The 20,771-nt window shown below is 41.0% G+C and overlaps 1 protein-coding gene across 1 annotated transcript in view; it reads right to left on the bottom strand.

Moving 5' to 3' along the window:
- Positions 1–988: 988 nt before the first annotated feature.
- Positions 989–20,771, bottom strand: part of BACE2 (beta-secretase 2) — a 47,714-nt gene continuing 27,931 nt past the window's right edge. Inside the window, exons 3-9 of the mRNA XM_079312499.1 lie at positions 19,261–19,477; positions 17,430–17,558; positions 16,152–16,286; positions 13,352–13,453; positions 9,896–10,045; positions 8,527–8,695; positions 989–2,707 (exon numbers count right to left, since the gene is read on the bottom strand). Of these exons, the coding sequence (XP_079168625.1) occupies positions 2,454–2,707; positions 8,527–8,695; positions 9,896–10,045; positions 13,352–13,453; positions 16,152–16,286; positions 17,430–17,558; positions 19,261–19,477 (1,156 nt within the window). The 3' untranslated portion in view covers positions 989–2,453. The remainder of the gene's footprint in view (positions 2,708–8,526; positions 8,696–9,895; positions 10,046–13,351; positions 13,454–16,151; positions 16,287–17,429; positions 17,559–19,260; positions 19,478–20,771) is intronic.

A 20,771-nucleotide genomic window follows, 5' to 3' on the forward strand; every position in this document is an offset into this window, starting at 1 on the left:
TGTTTCCCTTAAAATATCTTGACCAAGGACATTCAAAGAGAAAGGGTAATAATTAAATCTTTTATATGAAATCCAGTGCACTAATAAGACTTTGTTCACCAACTCAGAAGAAATCTCATTAAAAAGCTTACTCAGAACATTTCCCAATAAATTCCTTCCTAAAACTCTTCGTGGGGAGGGGAGCAGTGATGAAACTTTTTAAGAGCATACAAGATGTTTTCACTTTCTGAATTGAAAGAGGGTTTATTTTCGAACACTATCCATCCAAAATCCATTCCATGTTTCTGTTTGAAACAAGTGACAGAAGCAGAATTCTGTTGCCATGCTGTAGAAAAAGAAGGACTACAACTCTGAAGTTGTTATGTGTAAAATTAAACCCAGAAGGACGACGTGCCATATATTAATACATCTAATTAAAACATATTAAGAAAGAGATATGAAAAATAGAACACTGAGAAAATAGCTAAGCTCTATGGCTTATGTAATTCACGATTTTTCTCCTCTTAAAAACTAAGAGGCAGAGGAAGAAGGAGAGAAACTCCAAATCTCCTCCTGTTTCCAACTCCAAATTCCACGAGAAATCATTTTCAGACGTTGGATCACAGCATCAATTATTTTACTCTACTGAGCCAAGCAATCTGAAAGTGCAAAAATTGAAAAGAAAACCACAGGCACTTCCAGTTATGACATGAAAGACATAAGTTAGTTAAAAAAACACCCCACAGTGTTTTATTTTCACACACATGACGTGCACCTTGTAAATTCACCATTCCTGAAAAAAAAAATAAAATCTTTCCTTATTCCATGCAGAGTCAGATGCAGAGGCAGTGTGAATCACAGAGCTATATGAAGGGATTTTGGGCAGAAAATTGTCTAGGCAAGGGATTGGGAAATTCAGAGCTAAGCTTTTTTTTTTTTTCCCCATTTCCCACAGATATGCTCTGCTATCAAAATGCAAAGGAATATTTTTCCTTTTTCTATGTATAAAAACAAAAATCCTCAGCCTTGCACTGTTTATCTTCCCAATCCAAACACTTAGGCCAGTGTTACAGAGAAGCCTGCAACAAGAGAAAAGAAAAATTGTCCTTTCTGCAAAGAAAATATCTCATTTTGACCTCAGCATGATGATCTGCACTTGCAGAATGGAATCCTGGTCAAATTCATTCTGCCCTGCTCTCTCTCTCACTATTGTTGCCAGTCCCACCACGTGTTTGTTTTCAGCCAGGACACACACACTTCTCATTTGATTGATGCCAAACTGAACACCTCAAGCTGAAAAACAAGCCAGCTTTCACTTCACAGCCTGTCCATAAAGACAGCTACTTCTCTTTTGGATTTCTAGGTTGCTGAGCTCAGCCAAATTAAAACAAAACCAAAAAAAAAGAGTCGTGTTTCTTATTTGGTTTCCTTTTAGTTACACACTCTCTAGAAATACAGCAGAACACACACCTTGCTTTCTTGTCTGTCCATACATGTGCAGATCAGCCTTTTCTAAATATCAAACTCAGAAAAAAACAAAACCCCACATGAGGGGGAGAAAACTGAAAGGTGAGGTTTTTTTTTGTTTTGTTTTGCTTTTTTTGTACACCAAAGTGGAAAGTCATGAAGTATGAATTTTTATAAAATACCAAAAAATTCAAAGCCAAGTAGTTCCATTTGGTTGTATGGAGCATCTTTCTGCTTCAAGACCAGTTCTAATCCACACACTCACCAGTGGTAGCATCCTTGTAAGTTAAGAGAGGTAGTCTTGTTTTACTCTAAGGCTGAACAAGTTTGTTTCCTAGTTTTCACCACCTTGGACTATTTTGTTACAGCTCTCAGGGAGGGTGACCCTCTCAAGTGGCAGCAATGATCTTGAGGGAAAGAAACCAAAAATCAACATTTCTTCTTGATCTCCCTTCCTCTTTCTCTGCTGCTTAAATCTGACTTTTCTCCCTCCCCCACAACATAAGCACAGTTTCAAAATAAACTGATGTAAACAGAAAGCAGTATTCATTTAATGCAATTAATAAGAAAGATTATTAATTTTTTTTCTCTTTTTCTACAGTCAGGGCTCGATTAGTTAGAAAATACTGACAGCTCCTTTTTTTTTTGTGAGAGACATGGGCAGTTTTGTTCAGACAGTGGAAGAACATCATGGTGTGGCTTTTTATCTTTTTTTTAAACTTTTTTTTAGTTTTTTTTTTTTTTAAAGAAGGTACTGTAGAGAGCATAAAGGCTCCTTGTACTGCAGTAGCAAATCCAGTACCGTAGCACTTCAGAGGTGGTTAACAGTGCTTTGGTTCAGAACCGGTGTTAAAAAATAAAGCTGTAAAAGTCAGGATATTTGGTGGGATTCTCAACAGCGTTTTGTAGGGACGTAGGAAGGACTGAGGAGGCATTGGCTTCTTCCCCTTGGCAGAACTCTTTGTCCTTGGCCCTGTTTTTGAGTCAGTTTTTTGGGATCCAGCCTGTCACTTCCAGCGGTGGCGCACGAGGGAGGACTCGTCGTTGACCACGTCGTTGTCGGTGTAGCGGTGCTGGCAGCGGGGTGGGATGAGCAGCAGCACGATCAGGACCAGCAGGATGACCCCACACAGGCTCATCAGGGCGTAGGAGGCGATCCAGAGCACGGGCTCGTGGAAGGAAACGCTGGAGACGCAGTTGCTGGCGACGTCTGCTGTGGTGAAAGGGCCCTCGATCTCCGAGACGGGAGAGCCGTCAGCTTCTGGGGGAGAGGAAGGGAAAAGGAAAGGATCAGCTCTGCAGATGTCACTGGGTGCTGCTGGGAACCAGGGAAAAAGCAGCCTTGAAGCCTTGAGTTTCTCAGGCTGCACAAGGATAAGAAATTATAACAATGATTATGCCCCTGCAGGGTGCGTGAGAGCCGTGTGAGTGTCTTGTGATGTTTTGCAGAAAGCATGATTTCAAAGAGGTGTTGCCTTCTTGGACCAGTGAGTCTTTTCTATTCTGTTTTTCATGTATACCCTATAAAGTGTAGTGTTTCTTTAAATAAAGCTCTGTCTCTCTCTTTTGCTTTTCCACTGCACGAGGAACTATGTTGCATTATCCTTTTTGCCACTCACCTATAATCTAAAATGCAACATACAGACACCATTTAAAAAGTATTTGTGTGTCCCTCTCCCTCTGTCACCACACATCTTGGCACGCTCATGTTTTACCACATTCCTCATTGCAATAAAAATGCAAGAATCTTGTGTTTATAAAAAAGAGAACGTGACTCTCCCACATCTCCACAATCTGTCTAGGAGAGAACAAGCATTTCCATCAAAGCCCAAACCACTGGATCATGTTTTTGCCTCTGCACTAATATTTTCAAAATATCAATATAAATATTCTACAACATCCACCCTGGTGTAGGGCATTTTTTTCTTGTTTCTGGCAATTCCAACAACTGGAAAAGCATGTCAAGTGAGTCTTTGATCTTCTGTATTTGCTGTCATCTTAGGGAGCAGTTGGAAGGTTCATCAGCTTCACAGACACCTTTAAGGACTTCATCCTAAACACAAGGAGCAGTGTGGGAAGCTGGGTGACAGCTGTCCACAAAAGGGGAGTGGAGGAGAGGAAGGTCAATGAGGAGCAGGGACGTGAAAGATCAATGGTGTTGGGCCAGGAGAACTCACCCAGCAACTCAAAAAATTATGACAAAATTAAGGCAAGCAGCAGCCATAATTCGCTTCTCTAGTCAGCCCTTTCCATGACACATCTGAGTATTTTTCATGAAGGTCTCAGTTTTAACTGTCCTGCTCCATTTCTGGCACATTTTACATACAGGCACACTCTTGCCTGATTGGAAGTGATCCCATCTACTAAAAATTGTATCTCTTATTTTCACATATCTTAGTCACAACTGCTGAAACCACATTTAAAGAGATTACCATGAACTACCCACTTGGAAGGAAGAAGGGAGCCTGGATTTTGCAAAGGTGGAGTTTCAGATTCTTAAGCTTTTTAAAAAATGCAGAATAGGTTGGTTGCTTTATCTGCATAGATTTTGGTTGTCATTCAGTCCCTGGCCTCATAAGACCTCGTATTATTTTAAGATTTAGGTTTTGTTAGACTTAATTCAACTTAATTGTGGGCTGATGTTGAAATGGACAATCCTGCACCCACACTCCTGCTCCTCACAGCCCCTTTTGTGTTGGTGGAGGGAATGGGAGGCTGCAACTCGCAGATCAGATGGGAAACCAACCTTCACAACAAACAAAATGCCCAAACAAGGAATTTTCTGTGGAATCACTCATCCAAACCAACCCTTCCTCCACCCCTAAGTGTGGGAAGACTCCTTTAGCAGGAATAGGCTGTGAGAGCAAACTGGGGGAACCCGAGGCTGCACCCACGAGGACCCTGGCACTGGTGAATAACCAAACACCCACTCCCCAAACTCATTAGACTGTAAAATTCTGCCTAGAAGGTCTGTGGCAGAAATGCTTTTTGTCCAGAGCCCCAGGATTGCACTTTGCCATGCAATTATTTCTTCTGGACATCTCACCCCCCCTCCCACCATTGTTTTGTCTCTATGAAGTTCTGCAGGAACACCAAACTCAACCACATTTAACACCAACTTGAAATGCAAGGCCTGAGTATCATTACTTAGTTGCATTTTGAATAAGTGGAGGGAAAAGAAAAAGCAGTACAATTTTCCACCTTGGAAATAGCTTTGAAAATAAACAGTCTCTAATTACTCATTATTTGGCTCGTGCACAATAATTACTCCTATTAAAGAAGACAACACAAAGCTGTTGCCATAGTGGCTGACATTTTAAATTGCATTTTGAGAATGCTTGATAGCACAGCCTCTGCTTTCTTCCCTCCAAAAGGGAAAAAAAAGTTTTCCCTCACACTCTTCCACCCCCAGAGAAATTGAGAGGAAATTTGCCTAAATTGTTCAAAGAAGCCCTTAACATAAACTAAGAGTCACACACACTCAGCATATTACACATTAACTGAATTAGAGTATTTGGATGTATTATTTGAGAATAACTGGTGGTACCTAACTACAAAACTTTTACAACCTTGAATAAATGAGATTTTCTTCACTGTTGATGATTACAGGACAAAAAAGGTGCCTCTGGAAAAATGCTGTTTTCTAAATGTTATTTTCTAGAAGTGCTACACACGCTAGCTCACCCACTTGGATGGTTACAAAGGCAGTAAAAACTGAATTAGATCCAATTCATCATAGAATTATAAGGTACAGCTTGAAAGGGGTCCCTGGAAGTCACCTAGACCAGGATCCTACTCAGAGCTATCAAGATCAATAGATCAGTTCTGCTGCAGATTTATCCAGCCAGGCCTTGTAAAACCCTGAGGTTTTCTTCACCCACCTGGTGAAGAAAAAACTCCTCATGTCAAACGTTCCTGAATGTCCCTGGTGGATGTTACTCTTTGCTATGTAATTTCATTTTCACTTACCTTGGTTTGCATGTAGCTTAGGGCCCACCAAAACCCCAGCTATTTTCCTTTTCCTTGTTTTTTTTTCTTTGTTTGGAAAGGGACATTAAAGATTATCTAGTTTAAACCCCCTGCCATGGGTAGGGAACTTTCCATTAGACCAGGTTGTTCAAATCCCCATCCAACCTGCCCCTGAACATTTCCAGGTTGTTTCACTAAAACCAACTCGTTGATCTGAGCTTCCTGTCTCAAAAAAGAACCTGATCCAAAAACCTGTCCTAGTCATCCTGTAAACACTAGGTTATCAACAGGTAACTCAAAATTATTTGTCTGAATAAGTCTTAAAGGGTTTCATGTAATGAGGAAAAGGCAAATTTCCTGCTACAATGGAATAGCTTCCTGCAGCCATCTAACTTTCCTCATTCTTGGTACATCCTGGAGAATGAAAATGGTCCAAGGAATAATGTGGGATAAGCCACTTCTCATCTCTAGCCAAGTCTGAAAAGTAACCTGGAAGTTCAATGAAATTGAAGTTTTTAGCACTGTTCCCATAATTTTTGTATTCGTCACTTACAGCTCTAATACCTTAAAAGAACACAGATTTAATTTAATGTTCACACTAAGAAAGCAAAGGTCATTGCAAAACTACACTGAATGGTTGTTGGATCCCAGAAACTTGAGTTTTTTGAGCTTTCTGTGCTTTCTGTCACTGACCCCCAGGAGAATACTGCTTTGGACCTGAGGCCTTGGAGAAGCTTCCAAATTTGAGTGATGGAGTTAAAATCACTGGTGTGTAGTTAAATACAAGTGTGTGATTTCACATGGTGAAGGGTTTTAAATTTGAGGTTTTTAGAATATAGTAATAGGCATGGGACAAGATGAAGGATTTTGGGTGTTGTCTCTGTCTTCTTCCTTCTTCACAGTTTCAGGCAGCAGTTTTTGGCTGGAGAGTTAGTGCTGCACTGAGGATCACAGGAGTTTGGTTATTGGGTCAAAAGTATAAATAATATAGGTGTTAGTTATTTAATGGACTGTTTAGCTTTAAAAGACCTTGTAACTAGCTCGATTCACCTCCATTTTGCTCACTTTTAGGTGGTAGCTAGAAGTGTTGCAGAACTCTGTACTTTAGATAAGATTTAATAAGCAACCAAGCCCAAACATGAGAAATTTTGTCTCCTTTATGTTTTTTAATCCTGGCTCTGAGTGAAGACAGAAGAAACTTGAGACAAGCCACTGGTTAAGTGGTGCAAAACACCCCACCATTACAAATGGTCTTTAACATTTGTCTGTCTTTGAAAATTCGAGCCACCAGTAATTCAGTTTAATTTATGCCCACGAGCTGACTGGAAGGCTCCAAATAAATGCCATTAATGTAGCTGCTAGGGAGGGCAGTTAGGCAGCTCAGTCCCTCACCCTGCACTTGATGCTCACCACTCACAGCCTCTGATCACTCTCTGATCAAAGTGCTGGCAAATGTGGAAACCACGAGCTGTGAAGAAGTGAAACTCAACCACAACCCAGAGAAATGTCATCTGAGTGGAATCTGGTGACTCTGTGCAGCTTGTCTGAGCCACTTGGCTGATTCCTCAGGAAGCAGAGTTCCCTTGAGGCTGGCTTAGACATGAGCAGAAAGCATGGACAAGGACACAAGGAGGAAATGTCTTGGAGGTGCAATCACATGCCCAAGCTCATGGAAATTCCAGTGGCAGCTCCATTCAGCAGGGTCAGCTCCTCCTCACTATGTGAAGTGGTCAAACTGTGCTGGCAGGTGGCAATATTAACACCAAGGTGTTGTTATTATGATTATGATTATTTTTCTCAGCAAAGCAGTTCTATTGCACAGCAGCTGCCTGGTGTCCCCTGCTGACCACAGGTGGTCAGTGTGTCCTGCCAGATGTCCCCTCCTCCCTTTGCAGCAGGACAGGGACAGCAGGCAGCTCCACACTGGCTCCAGCTGCAGCAGGAAGAATGAAAGGCAGGAAAACCTGGCCTGCAGCACTTGCCCAGTTACACTCTCCTGCCACAGGCATTCAAATAATTTCTTTCATCACTGCATGGCACCTCACAGAAGTGCCCATAAAGCAACTCATACCTATATCCAGATTTTCTCTGGGAGTGAGCTCAAAGCTGATGAGTCTGAGCTTGTTAACAATGGAGAGATTAAAAAAAAAAATAAAAAATATAAAGCTTTAAAACTGCCCTAGAGCTACAACTCAGCCAGCCAGTATCTCTGTTTTCCCCCTCTATGAGTGCATTAAGCACTCCAGTCCTAACTAACTTTACTTTCTCTGAGACCCCAAAAGAAGCACTGCCAGTTCCAGTGCTTTTCTCTGGCAAACCCCAGGTGAGACAATGTTTTTCAGAGCATAGACCATTCCTGTTTGGAGCAGAGACCTGAATATGGGTGCACATCCTTCCCCTCCTCTCCCACTTGCAGGTTCTTTTGATGTCAGAGCAATGTCTGAACAACAAGGGGAAGAAACCCCAAAACTTTTGGGTTTTAGCTACCCTTGGTGAGGAAAGAGAAATCATGAAAGTTAACCACCACAGTAAAATCAGCCAAAAATTATGAGCTTTTTCACAACTGCCTGGCAGTCAATTAATAAATTAGTGGCTTTCTGCTTACAATGAGGAAAGCAACTGTTTAGAATTAGCACAAACACTAATTTTAATGTGAGTCCATTTTCACCTCAGCTCTTTGTGAATTTCTAAGGGGCTGAACAGGCTGAATTTACATTAAGAGAAAAGTGTGAGTAAAGCACACTGCAAGAGATGGTTGAAGAATCCATTTATGCACAACTCTGAGCAGGAACCAGCCCAAAATGAAGCTGCATTAAAAACAGGGACTCATCTGATGTAACTGCTGGGGAAACTGCACACACAGACAGATGTCCCAGAAAGATCATTTCTGTGAGAGGGAAGAACCCAGCACAGATACCCAGAGCTGAGGCTGATTCACTTCATGCCAAAAGATGCTGCAATACAGTTTTAATTTCCTTTTTTTTTTTTTAACTTCCTTCATTTGAAATGTGAATAGCTTGGGATTTCTTTAAAACCCTTGACACTGTGGGAGTAACCACAGTTTCTCTGAGTTTCCTCACTCCCCAAACCTTGAGGAATTTTTTCTCTTACCTGCACAGGGACTCACTGCAAAGCCCACTCTCCTCTGGGCTCTGTCAAAGATGACATAAAATCCTTCCATGACTGTAGCACCAATGACCAGGGCATTTGTGGAGGAGGAGATGCCAAATCTGTAGCACTGCAAATTATCTCCTATCACAAGGATGGGTTGAATATATAGCTGTTTAAAAAAAAGAAAAAATTTAAAAAATGGAAGCCAGAATGTAAAAAGCAACAACTCACAATAGGTGAGACTGCAAGTTTAGGCTTTTTATAGTTCAGGCATGCAAATTCCACTGGAAATAGAGAATGGATAGGGGCAAACAGATTTTTGTACATTATTTAAAACTGGTCAAAGCTAACAGGCAGGAAAGAGGTAAAGCTTGTGGATTCTAAAATAAATTTAAACACAGTCACTGCATGCTGGTCAACAGCAAATTCTCAAGATTCTCACTTTTTACCATATTTTCCATAAGGGAAGGATGGCTGAGGAAGAACTTGGGAGATGAACTCATATTAGAGAATAATTCAGTTATTAGAAGAATTATTAGGATGAAGTTGATTCAGTGTCAGCTTCAAGGTTCTAGATTTTATAAATTCAAGTCACATTTCCACCCCTGTCTCCTTGGGGAAGATGAATGATTGCTAAGCTACATAATCAATACAGAAAAAGCTTATCATAAGGCTTTACTATATTTCAAGTTAAAATGTACTTAATAGGTTCATTCTTTCCTTTGCTCCTGCCTGTCCCTTGAGGTAAAATAATGTATTAGTAATATGAGAGGATACCAGCCTGTACTGCAACTTATACTGGGAGGAGAAGCCAGAGAAGAAAAACAAAAGTGGCACATTATATTCTAAATATAATGGAATGGATGGAATATTAATAAAAGATAAACCAGGTGAGTTGCAGAAAATGGTGAAAAGCTCACAAAGGGTCATAGCCAAGATTTTCATATTCAGAAGAAGTGCTGCAACTCAAAATGCCACGAGACACAAATCAATTCCCTTCCCAAGACGAGAAGATCAAAATGAGCAGAGACATTCTGTATTGACATCTGATGTGGCCAAAGCTCATGAAAACAAAACAAAAGCTTGCCTGTTTTTCTTAGACAAATTGAAAAAAAAATAACTCCCAACTGGATGGACTGCACTGAGAGGGAAACTGTGCTTTGTGCTTTTCTTTTTTGCTTTTAGGTTTGACAAATTTGTTATTTTCCCTACTTAAAAATTGATTTGAAAATTTTGATTTAAAAAGGTTTCCCTTGCATGCAACAAGCCAGCTCCCTATTACTGCAGAAAATAGCTTCTATTTTTAAGAGCATGTGCTTTATAATAGTAAAAATAAATGCAGAGATGAATAAACAAAGAAGGTTGAGACCTGTGGTAGGATAGAGATCCGAAACGACCTACTGGAGTTTTCATCCCTCAGGTAAATGGAGAGTTTGGGAAATAAGGACCAGGGTTTTTCAGTTCTATCCCAGCATGCAAGCTGTGAACCAGTCCAGAAACCAGAAGAGAATTCTTGTATCTACAAAACAAACAAAATCATACTCAGACTACAGACATTTTGATAGCTTTGTTTGTGAATGATCACCACCACTGTCTGATACCTCTTTCATTTCCATGGAGAAACTCAAGAACACAAATCTGAGCTGCTTCTTCAAGGACCAAAACAAAAACCCAAACCCCAGTGCCCAAACTGAGGTGTGTCATAATCCATCATGGTCTGGAGAAGGGGGAAGAGGCAAAATCAAGTTTTGTTCTCCCTTCCCTCCCCATTTTTGTCTCATTTTTTCCTGTATTGCAGTGAACACGTGGCCTCCCTGAGCAGTCACTTCCACAGTGGGATTTTACTGCCTCTCTCCCTCCTCTCTGACCAAACACCAATGTTTTGAAGCAGCATTTTCCATTTTACAAAAAGCACAATCCAAAATACAATATATGCAAATATATAATGAGATAATGAGGTCACCTCCCTTCCTCATGCACCCACAGCTTCTTACTCAGCTTCAGAGTTTTGAAATCAAGGGCTAAGCCAAAAATCTAAGGGAATCAAGATTTGCTGTAATAGAAAGAAAGACATCCCTCTGTCTCTTTAGTCTCCCTACCAGTACAACCTGACATGCTTTTGAAATAAAACTGATTAACAGTACTTTGTAATATATCCATGGAAGTAACAAAACAAAAAGCAAACCTTTACAGAGCTTGTTTGGCTAAGATAAACATCTTGCTCAATGTTCCTTCTCCCTGAAGCTGACCTGTTGCCACACCTGAGCAAAACCCTTCCTCATTTCACTGCATTGTTTTGGCTGGTTCTTGTTCCCCCACAAAGCAGCAGTCCAGGGAGGAGCTTGATCTGAGGCTGCACAGCCAAAGCCTCCCATCTGGGTGAAGGAAGAAGATGGAACCCAGCCTCTGCACTCTCCTCATTTGTATTTATCTGTGATATTGATTGTTCTGTCATCATCAGCTCGTTCATTAAAATATGGCATTTTACAGGTGACAGGCACTCACCCCCAGTGAAGAGTTTGTTAGGGCTGCACAGAGACTCCTTCACATTGCCAAGTGCTCTGCTCTTGGAACTCAACAAGCACAGACTCATGTGAGCAAGGAGATTTCCCACCCCAAACAGCCTTTTACCCTTAACTCTCAGCTCATGCTGAAGTGCATCCCCTGGCACAGGGCTGAACACTCTTCCCTCAAGCTGAGTCCCAGGCCAAACCTGCTGAGAAATGCAGCTCTCCTCTCTTTCCATTCTGTCTTGAAAAGCAAATCTGAGAAAAACCAAGATACCACCCAGCCAGGTCAGGCCAAGCCTATAAAGGTCTGTTTTAAGTGGCTGCTTTAATTTCCCAGAAAGATTAATGCATTGCATTTCTTTCCCTTCCTTCTGCACACTGCAGTGATGCATGTGGGAGATTTGAGTGCACAACAAAAGGCCATTAAAATAAAGATTTGAGGATTATCTGAGCCTTTCTTCATTTAGTTTTTTAATTTAACATTGTATTACTGCTGTCCTGACTTCAGCTCAGGTAGGTGCCCCCCATCCCTGGCTCATCTCTGCCCATCTGCCAAAATCCCCACCCTTCCAAACTGCATCATAACAGCTGCTCCCTGAAAGACTTTCCAAACAGTTTAGGTTTAAAAAAACCATCTGCACCACTGAAGAGCACAGAGCTCACAGCCTTGTTTTTTAACTGAGCTGAATAATGGAATGTGCCACATGTGGTTATCCCAGTGTATCTGAGAGGGAAATAACATCTGGCTGGAGTGCTCATAACAAGCTATGAGAGCAGGAACTTGTTAACCAGGCTCACCTGTGGTCAGAAAAGTGTGTCTGACTACAGCAGATGATTCTTTTTCAGTGGTACATCTGCTGCCAGAAGCAGAGAGCTGCAGTACAATTGCTGAAAATGTCCATTTTCCTGGCATTGCTCCTACACAGCTGGAATCCCATCCTTGCACCCTGTAACTACTTTCTTATTTAGTTGACTCTCTCCTTTGTTTGGAGCTGTCAAAGTAAATTCTGGGGTGTGTGGAGGGAAAGGGGTACAGCAGGAAGGTCCTTGAGATTAAAAAGAACTTAGAAAAAAAAAGCTTCTTTATGCATTTTTAATAGGAACAGAAAAAAAAAAAAAGCATTAAGCAGAGCAAATGGTTCCCCTCTAATACCTTATTGATCTGCCCACTGTTTCCTTGTCAGGTGAAAGGCCCCAGTTCAAATGTCCTGACCAACATCAGAGGGGACTGGGGACCACAGTGACCCACTTCCCAGCAGGATTCCTTATCCACAGGGTGACCTTACAAGAGCTCTTGGGGTGGCTTCTTTCAGTTCTCCCCCCATGGACTGAAATTGTTCCAGTCAACACTTAAGTGCTGAGCAAAGAGAGGAACCTGTAACTGGTACATTTATTTCAGATACTGGACATCTGCAGGCAGTAGAGAACATTTCATACCAAATCTCTGCTCTTAATCAAGTAGGAAAAAGGGTTTCAATCTTGAATTATCAGCACACAGGCAAACACTGTCTCTGGGGCAGCTGCTTACTGTGTTTCCTGTGATTTGCATCAACAACCACAGTCTGATTGTGAGTCCATGACAAAAATACCAAGTTTGTTCACACTAGTGTTTATTCTTCCTCTTTAACCTTCTTGGTGCTGCTCCTTGTATTGAACAAAAATTTATGAATAGTTTTTATTAAGCAGAAAATGCTGCTTCAGCCACTCTAGGCACAGAGAACTCCACCATCCCCATGCTCTACTTCTAAAGCCCACTCTGTTCCCAAAGAAAGATGCTTTTGAACATAAATAATTCAATAATGAAGGTCAAAAGCAGCTTTATTGATATGAATAATCCTAATGAATGGCATTTATTCTAGACAGCTCTAAGAATTATACTTGGAAAGGAACTGCTTGCAGCAGCAGGTTTCTCCTACTTTATAAACACTCTGTTTTGAATGAAAAGACTGATTTTTGCACTCTTAATACTTTGAATCAGAGCAACAGGGATTATGTCCATGTTTCTGCAATGCTTAGAATAAAACACTCCATCTCTGCCCTATTTCTGATGCATTTCCATACACACACTTCTTGTCTGCACTTTTGCCCCCCCCTTTTCCCTCCTCCCTTTTTTTTCCCACCTCTTCTTTTCCATCAAAAGCCATCACTCATTTCCCCCTTATTAACAGGGCTAGACCAGGGAAGGTTCTGCTCCCCTCAGGTGAAAAACCCACGACTTGCAAGGCAGGCAGCAGAGATGACACTCCTTTCAAAGCCCCTGTGATCCTCTAACAGGGATTTCACATTTTGGAGCAGGTTTGATGGCATTTTCTTACCAGGGATGTGCGAGCTATTGCCTGCACCACAGCACTGAAGACTTTCTCTGGCAGTCGAAGGAGAGTGGTCCCACTGTCTACTATGGCTTTATCAGCATTGTACTGGGGAGGGAAAGGGAAAAAAAAATAAAAAAGAGAGAAGTTGTACTCTGTAGTTACTGTAATGCAGATCCCACTGTCTCCTAACCAGAACAAAGCTGCTCCTTTTTGGCAGCTGCCTTCCCAGAACTGCATGTCATACTTGTCAGCAGCTCTCTCCAGCTGACAGCTTCAATTCCAGTGAAATCTGAGAGAAAAAAAAAAAAAAAAAAAAGAAGCAAGATACTATCAGCCTAGAGACAAGAGTGGGTTTATCTGCACTGGTCAGGAAATTACTGTGTCACCACAGCTGGTGCAAATGGTCATGCTGCTGTAAAAAAGTGAAGTCTGGCCCCTCTCAGAGGGGGAAAAAGCATTTTAATATTCAGTAGAGAGGTGTTAAACACCCTGATTCAAGGTCTCTGCTAGCATGGGAACAGCTCTAGTTTAAATATAAGAAGCTTATTTTAATGGCTGGCATATCTAATATAAGAATAACTGGAAAAAATTAGGCTTTATTACATATCTGTACTGGCTCAAGGTACAAATGACACATCTTTATCCCTTGACTGCTGAAAATCCCTAAAACACAAAAAAACCCCAAACCACAGGTACAAAGAATCTTGAAGTTTCAGTCTTGCTGCCTTAAAATCTTCACAAAAACCCACCCCTAGCAAAGAGCTCTCTTATTGTTAAAACTTCAACCCTAAAATTAAGAGATTTCAGCAAACTTCAGATCCAGTGAATGGGGTATAAACTTTTTAAAGGGTAAATCTTTTTTTCATGAACTCCTTAAAAACTATGATTAACTGTGGGAAAAAAAAAAAAAAGGCAAGTAGCAGTGGCAGCTATTTGCATTAACTACTTTTGCTGCCAGTTTAGGCAGCAGGATTAATATAACTGAACTGTGACATTTTTATGGCATAATCATAAGACATAGGATGATATACAGCCTAAGCTACTTAGGAAGAGGTCAAACAGCCAAGTGAATTTAAAATACACTGGTTTGGATGTTATCAAGTCACATGGAGTCCCTTTAGATGAGGTGACAAAAATAAAAATCACCAAAAAAAGTAAGAAAAAGTAACTCTGACAGTTCTTTTTTTTTTTTGGAAGAGCTGCTATGGGGTTGCCATACAGAGCTGACAGAAAAGCAAACAGGAAACCATTTATTACACACTTGGAAATAGTTCTGAAGAGTGGAAAGCAATGCCAGGGCATTTTAACAGATTTGTACCACAAAATACACAATCACTGGCATCCTGGAATACCCTTAGAAGGAAAAAAAAAAAAAAAAAGTAGTTAAAAGGGTTGATATAAACTTGTGCAAAAGTCTGGGAGGAGCAGGATTGCTCACATGGGGGCTGAGCACCTGGTTTTGCCTTCCTGGCTCTCTGGTTAATATTTACCAGTGCAAAGTGCACTTCTGGCACTCAGGACTTCTCCCAGCCCTGGCTGCAGGCTCAGGGCCACAGCTGGGCTGCAGCTCTGGACACATTCCCAGCACTGAGCTAGGAAAGGAGCAGTCCCTGATGAAGGCTGAGAAAAAATGTTCCATTTCCTAGAAAACAACAGAGAGGAGAGAGGGCACACAGCTCCTCATCCCAGAGGGAATCACTCATCCTCTGCCAGCCCTAAACCAGCCAAACTTTAATTGTGCTGCTTTACTGCTCTTCCTCTGCATTTCTGTGGGAAGGTCTCCTTTGATCCAGGAAGGTTTGATCCTTCTGCACCAGCAAAAGCAACCCCTGGCTCAGAAAAGAGCAACAATTACAGGAAACTTTCCTGACACACCACTGAATTTTTCAGTGAGTTGTTTTCTGGCAACAGCATGTATTAAACCACTGAAGGGCTCCCCTTCAAAAACATGTTGACTGTTTCTTAAGGCAAGAAAGAAAAGCAAACATTTACTTTAAAGGACCAGTGGTTTTGCATTCCTAACAGCACAACAGAAGCATTTAAACAGGCCTTGTTCTGCTTATTGAGTTGAAAGATGCTGCAACTCATTTTAAATAATTGATATGGCAATATGATTTCAATATTTTGCATGGAAATATAATATTTATGCACATGTAATATTGTAATCATGAATTTCACTTAATTTGTATGGATTATAGTAAACTTATCACGTCCCATTGATCTCCAACTAAGAGCATGAGAGTAAAATGAAATTAGGATGTCTAAAGAAACTGGGGCATAAAAAATGCAGAACTAAAATCAAAACACGAATAGCAACAAGCAAGAGTAAGAAAGAGATAAAGCACACACATGCACATATATCTATCCTCCACAAGAAAAAAAAAAAAAGAAAAGAAATGGCTTTGGAATAAAAATTGCAACAGCACAGTCTCATTAGACTGATCCAGATTCAGCAGAACATTATTCCTAATAGGAACAGAAAGCTTATCCATCAGGAATAATAACTGCCAACCACAAGAGAGCAAAAGTTGATTGCAAAAACATAAAATCAAAAAGGAAGCCTAGGATGAGAACTTCAGGAAGCAACCCAGGGTGACACCTGTCCACTGCCATCATGAGCTGTGAGCTCAGACAGCTCTACAGGGGTCAACCCAAAATCTCCCATTTCCTTTGTATGGCCAGAATTGCTCTAATTCAGCTCTCAGGAGAGTGCAGTGCACATCTGCCTGCCAAGACAAAACTGAGAAATTAGGGTTTTATCCCTCATCTGGGTGTCACAGAGACAGGACAGAAGGGTCAGTACCTCTCTGCAGTCCAGCTCCAGGTTCTGTCCCCCCACCTCCAGCTTGAGGATTTCAACCTGGTAGTACCACTCCTCTTTGATGGGTGTGTACCAAATGTCCCCCGTGTACAGACTGGGCTCAATTCCACCCAGCACCTAAGGGAAAGCAGAAAAGAAGTCACACACTTTAAAATCACATGTTTGGTTTTGGGGCAAGTGCACACAAAAAAGGAAAGTATTTTATTGTGATACTCAGGGGCATCAAAGTTTTAATTTGGCATCATTTGTTAGGATTTTACTGTCAAGTTCTGTTAATAATAGAGCAGTGTGAAGCATCTACACATTATACAGATTGTGCTTCAAACAGAATTCCCATGCTGGGCCAAATTATCAGCATTTTCACCTACAACCTCACATTGATTCCATTATGAAAACTCCACTGTTTAAAATTAAAACAGTGTCTTCAGTGGTTAAACCTAAGCAATTATAAAATTGGGATGGAATAATAAACTTACATGTGAAAAAATTTGCTTTGTCAGATCAGAAAAGCTTCAATACTGTCCAAGAAGATTTCAGTTTTGTGGAGACTCTGACTCTGAACTAAACCCAAGAAAGTTCTGTCTTGGTCTTCAGTTATAAGAATAACATTTACAATATGCTAATTATCTCCAAAATAAGTATTTGTGATCAGCCCCTGTGCTGAGATGCCCATTTCAGCATCATTTGGGAACAAATTCCATCTCCCAATTCCAGATAGATAATGTGCCAATTCATGGTCCCACTAAGGATGATGGAAAACTTCCCAGAGCAACAGCAAGCAGGAGATCTGATCTACAGATTTTTCCCTTTAATAGGTTATTGACCAAAAAAATAAAAAAAAAAAGAAAAGCCCCTTGATTGCTCTCCCCCTTTTCACATCATGTAAAAAAAAAATTACTGTAGCATTTTGATGAGATTGAACAAATTTATCAGCTGAATAAGGGACAGCTCAGTTTGAGAAATACAGCAAAATCTGCCCTGAGGAAACACCACAATATTCATGTTTTTCTTTGTCAAAAGATGAAAAGTTTACTCCAACTTGAGAGAGAAAAAAAAAAATCAAAATTGAGAATGAAAACAAATAACACTCAAATTTTGCCTACGGGCTTAGCTTTTCTTTCAAAAAAAAAAAATAGAAAGCATATTTAAAATCCAAAAATATATTTAAACACTAAATTGGGCAGAAGCAGGATAGTCAGAGAAAAGAGGGAGAGAGATGAACAGAGATACATCTTCCCTCTCCTATTGACAGATACCCACAAGACTACCTCCGTTGGTACCACTGCCAGAAACAGGGAGTCCAGCACCACACATCTGCAGGGAGAAGATGTTGGGGATCTTGGCCTGCCTCACCAGGGAATCAAAGAATGTCTCCACAGAACTCGAAGGCTTGAAGGTGTTGAAAAGCAAAACAAACAAACAAACACAAGAATTGGAGGGTTCATTAAAAAAGTTTCTTCACGGAAATCAGCAAATCATTCAAACGAGGCTGCTTTTCATGAGTAAATTGAATTTCTGACAAGCAGCTGATGAAAGTTCTAGACATAAAAAGTCATTAAAACCCCAATATCTGTCATTTTCCTGTTTCTAAAAACATTTTTACTCTTGACCACTGTCAGCACTGCTGCCACCAAATCCCTAAAACACAGGAGTAATTTTCAATTGCAGTTTCCAAACCCAAACATCAGTTTCAGGCAGCAACTCTCACTGATAATTTCTGTTTGGAAAAGGCTTTTTGTTATTAGAACACTCAAATGTAACTTGCCTTTCACATCTGTCCTTAGTTAAAAAACAGCATTTTAAAGTCAAGATTTTCAGTTTTTCAACACTACTGAATTCTAATGAACTTTGAGTTTAGTGGCCTTAATTTCCTCTCTTTTCTCTTAAAGAACTTGCAAGGGAAGAACAAATGCCCTGAGTACTCTGTTTGCCCAAATCTCCTCTCCTCTCCTCTCCTCTCCTCTCCTCTCCTCTCCTCTCCTCTCCTCTCCTCTCCTCTCCTCTCCTCTCCTCTCCACTCCTCTCCTCTCCTCTCCTCTCCTCTCCTCTCCTCTCCTCTCCTCTCCTCTCCTCTCCTCTCCTCTCCTCTCCTCTCCTCTCCTCTCCTCTCCTCTCCTCTCCTCTCCTCTCCTCTCCTCTCCTCTCCTCTCCTCTCCTCTCTCCTCTCCTCTCCTCTCCTCTCCTCTCCTCTCCTCTCCTCTCCTCTCCTCTCCTCTCCTCTCCTCTCCTCTCCTCTCCTCTCCTCTCCTCTCCTCTCCTCTCCTCTCCTCTCCTCTCCTCTAGAAAATACTTTTGCTGATTTTCCTCCCTTTATTTCTTTTAAAATCTTTTGCTTTAAGAAGCTTTAACATGCTTTTTTCTTCTCTCTTCTCTCTTTTTTCTTCTCTCCTCTCTTCTCTCACTTCTTTCTCTGCTGACAGTCCATGAAGTCAATAAAAACAGCTCTCACACAACTCTGGAGTAAAGCAGACTCATCAGGCAGTGCTGACTCATTTGTTCTGTCTGGGTAGAACTCACTTTTGGTTGAAAATCACAACTTTGTAGTTTTCTAATCACATTTTCATTTTTAGATTTTGAGGTTATAAATTTTTGCCTATACATTTCAGGTTTTAATTGAATCTTCTACCTGGATTTCCTGCCTCCAGAGGAGCAGGATGTGTGTTTGGTTCTATGTTCCTGGAAATACTGTAGCTAATATTTGTTCTGAAATTATCCATCCAGCTCAACCTGATGAACAGAAAATGTCCTGGAATGAACTGCTGAGGGCTTTGCCTTGGACCAGTTTTGAGAATTATCATCAGAGCTGTAATTCCTCCCTCCACACACATCCCACAACCACACTCTGGTACTACAAGCTCTGTAAATGCTCATGCATTCCAGAGGAGCTAAAATCAGCATTTCCATCACCAGAAAAGCCAAAATCCTGACATGGGGCTGTGGTACCATCACAACCCAATTTCTTCTTTCTGGAACAAAGACAGAAGGTCTGCAGGGAAGGGTGGAGTGTGACAGATCATCTGCTGGCTTTCTTTTCACAGATTTCTATTTACTGTCCTTGTGGAAGACAATCAGTGGGGGAGGGATGGTTTACCTTGGCTAAGGCATCGTAGGCAAGACCAAGGATCCCATGCCACTTAACCCCTGGCAGGAAGAAGTTCTCTGACTCCAGGATGGTGGCAATGTTGATGGTGTAGCTGCCATAGAGTCCTTTGGGCATGGTGATGACATCTGTGCCCAGCACTCCAGTCCAGCTGCCTTGGCTGTACTTCACTGTCACCTCAATCCCTTGAGATCTGTATGTGCTTGACCTTTAAAAGCAAAGGACACACTGATGCACAGGCTGTTCATTTACAATGCAAGACAACAGAATGTATTCCAACTCAATTTTGCCCAGAGAGGGGAAAAAAAGTAAATTAAGTATGCAAAATACGTATTCACACTGCTTGTAAAATCAGGAAAAAGAAGGAACTAAAAAAAAACCCCCAAAACTCAAAGCCCCATTTTTATCCAGAAGCCATCAATAACTCAAACCTTCACAATGTGTTTTTAAAAAAAATAAATAATCTAAGGTATTATGTCACCTAGTGCAGTGTCCCTGATTCAGACTGGTCCATAGGGACAACACTCTTAACTGGAGAAGGAATGTGTTAAATGGTACTAGAAGATGGAAAGCTGCTGAATTCAAATCTGAAATTGAAATGCCAAGCTAGCTGAATAGCTGTAGACTAATAGCTCATTAATATTTCTAAAGGATCAATTTTGGGTAAATTGGAATATTATTGTGAGTGTCAACAGTGAGACAGAGGTTTCCTAAGCCTGCAGTTTGGCCTATCTGTGAGGAAGTAAGTAGAACTTGGTATTATTAACAAATGATTCACTGACTTGGAGGAGGAAAGGAACCAATTTTTCCTAGGCCAGGGAAGGAAAGGCAAAGGAGTGGTTAAGTATGGCAAAGGAAGGAACTGAATCCTGTTTAAAAGGCTTAACAGAACTATTAGTAAAAGCTTCAGTAGAGATTTCATTTTAAAGAGCTGTAATCCATAAGCATTGTGATCATATCCCACCCACATCTCTGCTGAAGAGCTACAGAAGTTCTGGATCCCTCACAATTTACTTTGGATCCCCTTCTTGGCACACAACTTCCCCTTCTGGAGAGACAGATGACGACACTCAGTCCATCCCAAGAGTCTTTTCACAGCTTTTTGGAAAGTAAATTAAGGGGAGGAAAAAGAAAAAAAAGCATAAAATAAATTTATAACAGCATCTTCACATGTGTGTAGAACAATAGAAAGTGCAAGGGTTTATCAGGTGCAGATACTTTTATCAATCCAGCTTTAATCTGACAAACACATGAAGAGACCTCACAGCCCCTGTGCCTGAGCTCACCAGCGTGAATTTGGGGTGATTTTCATTGTTATGAGGAACAATATTCAACCTGGACAAGTCCCATAATTCCAACACTTTCTCCTGAGGGACATTTTGCCCACATGGATCAAGCAATTGACTCTTCCCAGCTGAGGAAGGGAGGGAGGCCAGGCTCTAACCCTAAGCAGCTCTTGACACTCCCAAGACTTAACCCTTCAAGGGTTAACATCCAGGGCA

The sequence above is a fragment of the Erithacus rubecula genome, assembly GCF_903797595.1.
Source record: "Erithacus rubecula genome assembly, chromosome: 1".
In the NCBI taxonomy this organism is placed as follows: domain Eukaryota; kingdom Metazoa; phylum Chordata; class Aves; order Passeriformes; family Muscicapidae; genus Erithacus; species Erithacus rubecula.